Source organism: Pundamilia nyererei, unplaced genomic scaffold, assembly GCF_000239375.1.
Source record: "Pundamilia nyererei isolate P.nyererei 1_Seehausen unplaced genomic scaffold, PunNye1.0 scaffold00061, whole genome shotgun sequence".
NCBI classification, from domain to species: Eukaryota; Metazoa; Chordata; class Actinopteri; order Cichliformes; family Cichlidae; genus Pundamilia; species Pundamilia nyererei.
The window spans coordinates 2,557,936-2,566,631 of record NW_005187462.1 but is presented as its reverse complement, the minus strand read 5'-3'; the positions used below and the strand labels follow the sequence as shown (position 1 = coordinate 2,566,631).

The 8,696-nt window shown below is 43.4% G+C and overlaps 1 protein-coding gene across 1 annotated transcript in view; it reads left to right on the top strand.

The window, feature by feature from the left end:
- LOC102201335 (cadherin-2-like) overlaps positions 1-8,696 on the top strand; it is a 100,705-nt gene that overhangs the window by 88,705 nt on the left and 3,304 nt on the right. The window contains exon 15 of the mRNA XM_005734997.2: positions 4,648-4,809. Coding sequence (XP_005735054.1) covers positions 4,648-4,809 — 162 coding nt within the window. The remainder of the gene's footprint in view (positions 1-4,647; positions 4,810-8,696) is intronic.

Sequence of the window (8,696 nt, the reverse complement as noted above, 5' to 3'; positions counted from 1 at the left end):
GTCTTTCTCCACTCCTTCTCCTCACTCCATTTGTGATTGTGAGCAGGAGTGGCCTGCTGATGTGGAGTGTGATGCTTATTATGAGTGACCAAAATTACACATAATTTTATTTTAATATTTCACGATCACAATAATCTTCCAGTTTAGAGCGAACACAAATAAAATGCACTTCGATTAAATACTGTGGCTGCGCGTGACTGAGGGCAAATAAATTCTAAGGGATGAAAGCGTCGGCCCCTGGCTTAGTACTGAAGTGTATTAGGGTCAACATCTGTGTTATTGTTGTTTTGTTCATTGAGCTCACATTAGTTTGGACTTAATATTGTTTCTGACTCATTCGTCTTCTTCCTCCTTCTGCTGTAGCTGTGCTCACATTTAGACAGAGCTTTGGAAAAGGCGTTTCCTCCTCAGTTATTACATTTGAGTCTAACTCAGCAACTTATAACCCAGTTTGAACACAAAGGGTCATGAAAGCCCGAGGCTTTGTTCCAGCTCCTCTAAAATAAAAACGGACATTTCCATCAAAAGATCTTCATTTTAAATATTTCTCTGAATTTGAAAACTGGGCCTTGATAAGCTTGACGAATCCTATCATTGTAAGTGATGAAGTTTTTCCAAACATCATAACAAAGTACATTATTAAGGGGAACACACTCAACAGAGCCTTGAATAAAACAGAGAAAATGAAAGCTGAGTGGCGTGTTGGTTGACTTTGGTTCAGTTCGTACTTTATTCCCTGCGGTTCAATAAACAGAAGCGCTGGTGTAATCTCTCTCCAGGCTAAACAATGGACACAAAGTTAATAAAAGAAAATCAAGGTTTGCTTCTTCCTTTATCATTGCCACAGTAGCACACTGCACAGGCCTTGGATGGTGTCGGGGATCTGCACTGTTTGATAAGGATTTTCATTTCTTTTCTACAGGCAGCTCAGCTCTTTATTTGTCTGGATTTAAGCTTCAGATAAAAAGCAGACTGAGTTCTCGGGAACACACTTGTGTGCTTAAGCATGCCAACACCAAGAAACACAGAGACATACTGTACATATACACACAGTCTGCCACCTGCTGTAGCTCAGGTGGCAGAGCAGGTCAGCCACTAATCAGAAGGTCGGTGGTTCGATCCCAGGCTGCCTCCTGGCTGCAAATATCCTTGGGCAAGATACTAACCCCATGTTTGCCTACTGGTGGTGGTCAGAGGGCCCGGTGGCGCCAGTGTCCGGCAGCCTCGCCTCTGTCAGTGCGCCCCAGGGTGGCTGTGGCTACAATGTAGCTGCCATCACCAGTGTGTGAATGGGTGGATGACTGGATGTAGTGTGAAGCGCTTTGGGGTCCTTAGGGACTGAGTAAAGCAAACAAATGCAGGCCATTAGACCTTCAGCCGGCTTCTGCTTATGCACCATTAGCCAAAAACTGAGCTTCACATGAGTTCATACAGGCTACAAGGTTGTTCAGCCTCCAGCAGATGATCTGATCTTAGTGCCAGTTCAGCATCAGCTGATGATAACCTTTTACACATTCAACTGACAGATCGTACAGTGTCATCTATAACTGCCTATAACTGCAAGCTGCTTTGCAAACCGCTTCCTCCCAGCTCCAACATCTGGCCTCATCACTGTCCTATGCTGCGGTCCATCTATGCAGCAAAGACAGAGCCAAACCAGCAACTGTAAACTACTGCAGATCACCGTGTTCTTTGACTAAACTAATAATACGCTATCTTTAAACGCTACGTAAAGGCGTTGACATGAAACAAAGTGAAATACACAGGTGCTCAAACTCTCTCGACATAATCTGATAACAGCGATCTGTGTGGATAAATGTCCGTCACAAGCACAGGTGAATGTGGGATTTGGAAAGTGCGAGAAGCCTGAGATTTAGTGTTTGGGAAGAACAATGACTCAGAATAACACTGAGCGTTTGTTTTTGTGCAAGAAAACATCATTAGAACAAAAGACCAGAGCATGAAAGAACCACAGTACTGCACCATAAAAGAGTCATGAAGGAATTATTAACATTTGTTTTAACCTGTTACGACTGGATGTTAGCAGCAGTGTGCAAAAACCAGGCTCAAGTCCAACATTTGTGTTTCTGAGGTGTCTCAAAAATTCAGCTTAACTTGAAAATCTCAAACTGTGTTTGTTCTTTAATTGTGGTTCCGTAATGATGCAAACAGATATATAGACAAACATATAGTCACTCGTAACAAATGACTAAACCTGTGACAACAACTCCACTCAGTTTATAAAAAATGGTCCATCAATTCAGTTTTATTTACACAGCGCCAAATCACAACAACAATCGCCTAAAGGTGCTTTGTAAGGTCGACCCTACAGTAACACATCCAGAGAAAAACCCAACAGTCATGTGACCCCCTATGAGCAGCACTTTGGTGACAGCGGGAAGGAAAAACTCCCTTTTAACAGGAAGAAACCTCCAGCAGAGCCAGGCTCAGGGAGGGGCGGGGCCATCTGCTGCGACCAGTCTGTAAAGACACAAAGTAGCAGCGTTGCTACGCGGGGTGATTACAGCCATAATGCGCTGTGTGGGGGTTTCTCCTCACAGGTTTGTTGGTCCAGGATTTGGGACAATACCTAATAATATTCAGCGCCTTCAGGCGACTGTTGTTGCAATTTTGTGATACATTTTAATTGAACCGAGTTGACATTTTTATTGTTTTTCCTACTAGTTAGTCCTCGAGTGTCGTGCTTTGGTTTGGACTTGACAGCGTCAGCCTGGCAGATGCTCGGAGGTTAATGAGTTTTGCGTTCAGTTGAACCGTCCTTGAATTTAGAAATGCTGACACTTATTATTAAACCTCTAAACGTCAGAACAGGGACAAAGCTGTCACGTCTCCAATTTGTAAGTCATTCGTGTCGTGTAGAAAGAATTCTACATCTTTTCAACAGAAATGTGCTGGCATTGTTGTAAAAACAGTCCTCAAATGAAACATTCATTCAATCAGGTCATGGCAAGTATAGAAAGAAAAGAAGCAAAGATCGTTTTGTTGCTGCCTGGCAGGTTAACGCTGGGCTCTCAGTCACAGTGTTCTTCTGATTGGTTGTTATTGTGAATAAAGCCCAAGGTCAGTCCACAGCCTTTAGTCGATTTTCCCTGGAAACCAGAAAGCATGAATTGTTTTCTGGGAGGTTTCTGCGGTGACTCAGACACAACCATTCACCATGAGCAGGCTGTGACGCTCCTCTGATTGTATCCACGCTGTAGGAGAGAAGGTGAAAGACGAGCTGCGACTCTCTAAGTGGATGCTAATTAGTTTGCTTTAGGGTCGTTCTCATTTTTCCCCGAGGATGATGTGGGAGAAATGGTAGACATTGCATCACGAGAGCCAACTGTGCTCATTTGACTGAGTGAAATTCACTGAAACTGTTAAATACAGCTAAAACAGATAAGTCCATTAGCTGAGTGTGAAACTGCTGCTTTCATGAATCTGTCAAGTTCGTTATGAATTTTAGAATCCTTTTGGTATTTCCACTGCCACAGGCTTGCAGAGTACCTGGCATTAGGCTACGATTAGCGCGAATATATTATTATTCAATGATGGCGAGGATTGTTGGCCAGGAACTAATTTTTTCTCGTTTAGCTTGAAGTGTGAATTTATGGCAGCTTAAATATTCTGTCTCTTTTAAGGTGGAAGTGTTTGAAGTTGAATTCATATTTCAGGACACTCTGGAGGTCGCCGTGTGCATAGTAACGAGACATTTTAAGCCGTACAGGAAATGCAGCGTTTCTGAGTCTTCACTACATTCAGGTAGATTTGGCTGCATGCAGCAGGTTAGTGGGCCACAGCTGTTGCAGCATTGTGCAGAGTGTAGAGAGGGACTTTCATGTGACCACTCTACAGCCGCACATAACAGTAGAGTATATAAGAGAGTGCTCTTAATTCACAACAACACAAAATGATACCCGAGATGTTGCTCCTGGATAAAACAGCAGTGTAATCCCATTACTGGAGGCAGACATGAGTAATATGGCTACATTATCTCACCTTAAATACTGCAGTTGTTGACAGTTAATTGTGGTCAATACTCATTTTTCACTCTGAATAAGCAACAGCAAAGTAGAAATCCAAAGAAGTTTTTCTCTGTTCAGAGCATCAGTGCGCACCTCTGTCTGTGCTGCCACACAGCAAATCAATAGCACAGCCACCCACTTCACTGCTGGGCTTACAGCTCTGCTATTTTAACAGGAGAGTAGATAAAACACAAAGTGAGCAGCTGAACGGTTATAGCAACTTGGTATAATTGAGCATAAATAGTTTCAGATGTACAGAAACTGGCTGGTCTCAGTGCCAACGGCAGCTGCTAACCTGCTTCAGGCACTTTTCACACTGGGTCTGTTTGAGCTGCTTTAACCTGCCGATGCTTCTGGTCTGAGGTATGTGCTGTAAAGTCCAACATTACTCTGACATTCATGTCAACTTTACACACAACAGCAACAGGAAACAGCAGTTTAATACATAATATAACACATTATCCTTATGAAGCAATGGGATGCTGCATTAATCATCAATGGACTGTCCTGAGAACTCTGAGTGCTGCACAGGTTGTAGAGCCCTTTGAGGCAGCATTGTGATGCAGGGCTGTGTGACTCACTGTAATGCCAACATTTGTGTGTTTGTGTGGGTGTGCAGGACTATGACCTTAGCCAGCTGCAGCAGCCTGATGCCCTGGAGCCAGAGTGCGTCAAAGTGGGGATCAGACGTCTGGATGAGAGGCCCCTCCACCATGACCACCAGTACCCGCTCCGCTCCGCAGCCCCCCACCCAGGAGACATAGGCGACTTTATCCACGAGGTACGGCAATAAGCAGCATCTTTGAGAGGATACAGACCTGGATGATAACATCTTTGTGTAAAATGTCAGTCCGAACCTGTGCGTGTGCTTCGGTCGACTTCCAGCCGCACACACTTCAGACTGTTCCCAGATTAAATTCCAGTGTTGTACACATGCACTTCTAAGCACACAGGAAGTGATGAATCGCAGCTTCAGTGAAATACGGAGTGTCTGTCTGACAGCACTAAGTGAACACTGTGTCCATAAAAAGCTGGATTTGCCAACATTAGTTACTTTTGCTTCCCTCATCTTTTTTCCTCCTTTGGTGTCGAGCATCAAAGAGCGTCCAGGATGTGTGCAGTTTACCTCATCACCTTAAAGGATTTAAAATATTCAAGTTCAAACAGTTTGTTTAAAGCTCTGTGGAGGTATTCTGAGCTGCCAGTGTGAGAACGGGCCCAACAGTTCTGACTGCGGCTATTTAAAACTGAAAGCTGAGCATATTTAAAAAGGGAAGCTCACATTAATCATTACTAAAATGATTCACATTTAGATTGTATTTCATTCTAGGCTCTGCTGTTTACAACATTTCCCTCAAATAAATGTCAGACTCACACTTTTTAAGCATCTTTGATCAAACTGTTGGAAATGATAGTTGTGAGCGTCACGAAGAGAAAGAAGGAAGCACTTCGTGGAGCAGGTGACATTTAGAAAAACACAGAGATGTGATGCTGATTCTTAATTAGCTCTGCTAATGGTTCGGATTTGCTGGCTTGACATGTGGTCACAGCCTGGCTACCAAACTGGAGGTAAATCCACAACGTTTGGTTAATCCCACAGACCAGCTGAGGGTCCTTAAAGGGCTGATTGAGTGTTTAGGGAAATCCAACTTTGATTGTTTTACTGGGCAAACGTTTTCAGCTGTTTCTCATTTCTTTATATTTTGCTTCCAGTGAGTTAGACTTTCTTGGCTTTTTGTAGGACGCTGTTTCTTTGGACATTCACAGGATTTTCTTCTTCTTTTTTTTGCTTAACACTGACGCATGAATCAGGTATTAAAGATGCACCTAATTCAAGAGATAAACCAGTGTTTATATAACATTTAACAGGGTTTAGTAAAGAACTGATATTAAATTGCATCTTTATGCACTTTATTACTCGAAGCCTGTTGCAAGAACAAATATTTTTCGCCCATTTCTTTAGTTAAATCTAAAAAATGGTAAAGATAACAGAAAAAGTGTTTTTGAACCAACGAGGTGATTCCTGAAGAGCTTTGCTTGTTATATGTTGTCAGGACAAGAGACGTGGCATGTCTACAGCAGATAAAGAGTGAAAGCATTGTCTTTAGGAAACAGGAAAAAATACACAAAAAAGTTGACATGCAGTGGAAGAGATACATCTGGTGCTTCAGTTTATCCATTTACTGTTTGCACAGCCTCAGCAGAAATGGTCTCAGTGTAAAGCTGGATCTCCAGGAGAGAGGAGAAAAGGATGAGATTAGCCAAATTATACAAGAACTCGGCTGGAAACAGGTCTCATATATCAAGTTATCAACAACCTGCATGGAGGAGTTCGGAAAGGGTACAGTGTTTGTAAAAGTGCAGCTGTTACGGTCAGGAGCTGCATTTTAGCAGTGATGTTGGCATTCTTGTTAAAAATGATCATGAATGCAGAAAAGTCCAGTCAGATTGTGATCCAGCAGGTAACAACGCCTGGGAGGCGTCTAATTTGGAACAGCCTTGTTATTCAGCATGTCATTCATCCCAAACACACGACCAACAGAAACAAACCTGGATGAAAGAACAATGAAACACTTTTAGGCACGGATTAGCCTCGCCAGAGCCCGGACTTCAGCATTATCGAAGCAGCGTGGGGTCATCTCGGCACAAAGTGGAATAAACTGCAGCCAACATCCAAAATCGATCCTTAGAGAAGCAGAATTATTCCTGAAGACCGGTTAATCTAATTATCAGAAAAGTCCAGGCTGTGCTGAAGGATCAAAGTGGTCGTACCAGATATTGACTGTCAAGCTTGTTACAAGTTGTTGCCCTAAGTACTGTCATGTCCATACATGTTTCAGTAAATTACTGCACCTATTTCTCATGTTTCTAGCAAAATCTGAAAAACGATGGGGGCTCAAGATTTTTGCACAGTGCTGTAGAAGAACTCATCATATTTATATTAATGGTCACAGTGTTGCATGAGGCTGCAGCGGCCTTTCTTATGTCAAATGAAACTTCTTATAATCACCGCCTCTGTGAGTGCGCCCGGGGCAGCCGTGGCTACAGTGTAGCTGCCATCACCAGTGTGTGACTGTGTGGATGACTCAGTGTAGTGCACAGCGCTCTGGGGTCCATAGGGACTGAGTAAAGACAAATACAGGCCATTTATAATCATCAGGTTCATATTTGATCTGTTTGAAGAGCGGTTTGCTTCACTGTTTGGGATTCTGATGCTCTATAGCAGCGGTCCCCAACCCCCGGGCCGTGGACCGGTCCGTGAGTCGTTTGGTACCGGGCCACGAGAGCTGAGGCTCGGATGTGACGTTCGTGGTTTTCAGGGGGTTTTATCGTTAACTCTGTTTCCCTGGGTCGTTTCCCGTGTTGTAGTTGTGTCTTATTTTGAAAGAACTATTTACCATAGTGACCAGAGAGCATTGAGGGGCAGAGAGGAGGATGTTACTCTCAGTGTTGTTGGCGCGTTTCAGGAGGACGCTGCTAATAAAGTTACACAATTACACAGTGAATTCATGTTTATTGTTACAAAATGCCACAGTTTTTGTCTTTGTCTGTATCGTTTCATTTTGTTGTATTTATCCACCACACCTTAAAGGCCGGTCCGTGAAAATATTGTCCGTAGTGTAACTACTGCTGGCCTCGACTCATCACAACCCAAACTTGTAATTTAAGTTTAAACAATTAATAATGAAGAGCTTCTAGAACAATCAGATGTGCACACACACAGCACAGGCTCACATATAAAGACACCTGACCAATCATTGCATTCAGTCCATGTGGATACGAGGTTCTCGTTAGAGTTCATGTACAAACTGTGCAGCACTGACTCGACTGTGAATGAGTAATGACCCACTGTGACGTCACTGTGTGTTTGCCACACGTGTAACTCTTCCTCACACAAGCACACTCGCTTAGAGAAATAACAGAGTCGTCTTAACCCATCGAAGCATCTCAGAGAGACTTTTTCTTCAACAGAGCTGACATCATAATCTCAAGCACAAAGTTATCTGTACTGATGCAGCTGATGCATGTTGCTGTCTCTGCAGTAGTTGCATCCATATTATCTGCATGTGTGTGTGTGTGTGTCTGTGGTTGGGCTGCATAAAGACATCTGCCAAGCACAGCTATGAATAATGATCAGGAGCTGTCAGACATGGCAAGCTGATCTAGACAGCTTAATCCTACAGACATGACAAGCTGATGCAAGCTGATCCCGCCCCTCCCTCTCCGCGTTAATTCTCTCCTTCCATTGAGTTCAGAGTGACAGGAGTGTCTTCAGTCAGATGACAGGCGGGGCCCACAAAACATTTTCACAGCTTATCAGATTTGCTTCTTTCAGTTTAAGCGTCCTGAGTGACAGCGAGATGCAGAAGAAAAGGACTCCTGCTGCAACACATTTGAACAGACTTTTTTTGTTCATAAAAATAGTGCATGTTTGTGAAACACGTATGTTTCCTGTATGTAGGAGGGGTTTGGTGGTTTTAAGTTCAGGCCACCCTGAGTAATCTGTTCAATCTCCTCGTAGAGACAGAGGCAGCATCTGTCCAGCATGACCCAAATCCTCCTCTCTCCTACACTCCTCCATAATCCCTCTTTCCTCCATACCGTCCATCTCAACCCATTCACACACACACACACACACACACACACACACACACACACACACACACA